The sequence below is a fragment of the Octodon degus genome, unplaced genomic scaffold (assembly GCF_000260255.1).
Source record: "Octodon degus isolate 3935 unplaced genomic scaffold, OctDeg1.0 scaffold00083, whole genome shotgun sequence".
Classification (NCBI taxonomy): Eukaryota; Metazoa; Chordata; class Mammalia; order Rodentia; family Octodontidae; genus Octodon; species Octodon degus.
The window spans coordinates 6,976,310-6,977,899 of NW_004524659.1; the positions used below are offsets into that span (position 1 = coordinate 6,976,310).

At 40.3% G+C, this 1,590-nt stretch overlaps 1 protein-coding gene across 1 annotated transcript in view; it reads right to left on the minus strand.

The window, feature by feature from the left end:
* Uba2 (ubiquitin like modifier activating enzyme 2) overlaps positions 1 to 1,590 on the minus strand; it is a 53,505-nt gene that overhangs the window by 24,254 nt on the left and 27,661 nt on the right. The window contains exon 7 of the mRNA XM_023721448.1: positions 25 to 191. Within this exon, the coding sequence (XP_023577216.1) occupies positions 25 to 191 (167 nt within the window). The remainder of the gene's footprint in view (positions 1 to 24; positions 192 to 1,590) is intronic.

Consider the following 1,590-nt stretch of genomic DNA (forward strand, 5'->3'; position numbering starts at 1 on the left):
AAAAAACACATTTTCAAAACAAACCTTATCCCATATGAGCTCAGCTCCATCTCCTTTTTCTGCTAAATGAACTCTCAAAGTCTCAATGCTCTTTGAAAAAAGACATGCATAGCTCTTCACATCTAGAACCTGCTGGTCTTTCAGACCTAACTGGGGTTCATTTTGTTGGTCTGATGTGTTGGTTTCCTCTCCTAAAATTAAAAAAAAAAAATTAGAAATTTCAGTAATAAATACCATTTATCAATTGGATTCCATTGAACAAATTCAATCCTTCACCAATAAGGGGGGGAAAAAAAGGACACAATGGAGAACACCCCTAATCTAAGCTACAGAGGAGTACAGGACAGAAGGACTACCAGTTTGTAAATGAGGAGTTGAAGGGAAGGGAGAAAATGGGGGCAGGGGAGAGACACATATAGTACATACAAATTCCATAAGATGAAGTTTATCATTGTGCACATCTAAAAGGTACCAATAATTTTTTTTTTTTTTTGCTCCGAATGCCTTCAGGGCAGGTTTGGCTGTCTTTTGAGTTCTGGGGATCGGAACCACAGCAACCTGAGCCTGACTGCTTTGTTGAAGCAGCCACTTAAAGAACTGAGCTAAGGGGCAGGCCCCCCCCTTTTTAAAAAGACAAAGGATCTCCCAAGTTTCAGGCTAGCCTGAACAAGTTAGTGAAACCCTGTGTCACATACAAAAAAATAAAAAAGAACTAGGGATGCAGCTCTCCTTGAGCTCTAGATTTAATCTTCAGCATTGGAAAAAAAAAAAAAAAAGTGGGGGGAGCCTTGATTAAAATTATCCATTATCACAACACAAATATCTGTACAAGAGACCTAATAAAAAGTTTAGGTGGCAGGGCAGGCCAAATAGCTCAGGGGATTAAAGCGTCTGCTTGGGGACAGGGTTCCACCTGGCCCCACCCCTGGGGCCCTGAGACGGCTGGGCAGATGGCACAAGTCTGTAATCCCAGCTCTTGAGAGGCTGTAACAGGCAATCACAATTACTAAAAATCCAATCTAGTAGTGAGACCCTCAACACCCTATAGACCCTTCCTAAAATTAAAAACAAAAAACAAAAAACCTTAGGTGATAAAGGTTAAGAGCATGTCAGGACCTCACATGGTTACTGGCAAGTTGGGGAATGTAATACAAAGGGGAAAAAAATATATTACACATATATATAAAGCACATACGATGAGCCTTATTTAATACTAAGTGAAAGCTGTTTGCCCTGTAAATTAAGTATTCTGTGTTGTTGAAAACTGTTTAAGTGATATCTAATGTCTCTAGGAAACTTAAGTGCTCTATACTGCCTTGAGTGAACAATTCAGATAGAGAGAAAAAATCTATCAACAAAAGTAAGTTGCGGGGGCTAGGGAGATGGCTCAGAGGAATAAGCGCTTCCCTGGCAAGCGCAAGGGCCTGAGTTCAATCCCCGGTTCCACAGGAAAAAAAAAAAAAAAAAAAAATGCAGGGAGGTTCAATTTCCACTGGTTCGAACCGAGATACTCAGGCCAAATCCAGGCCTCCAAAAAAAAAAAAGTAGGTTGGGGAAGTACTACTGCACTTGACATTTAAAACAAAACTG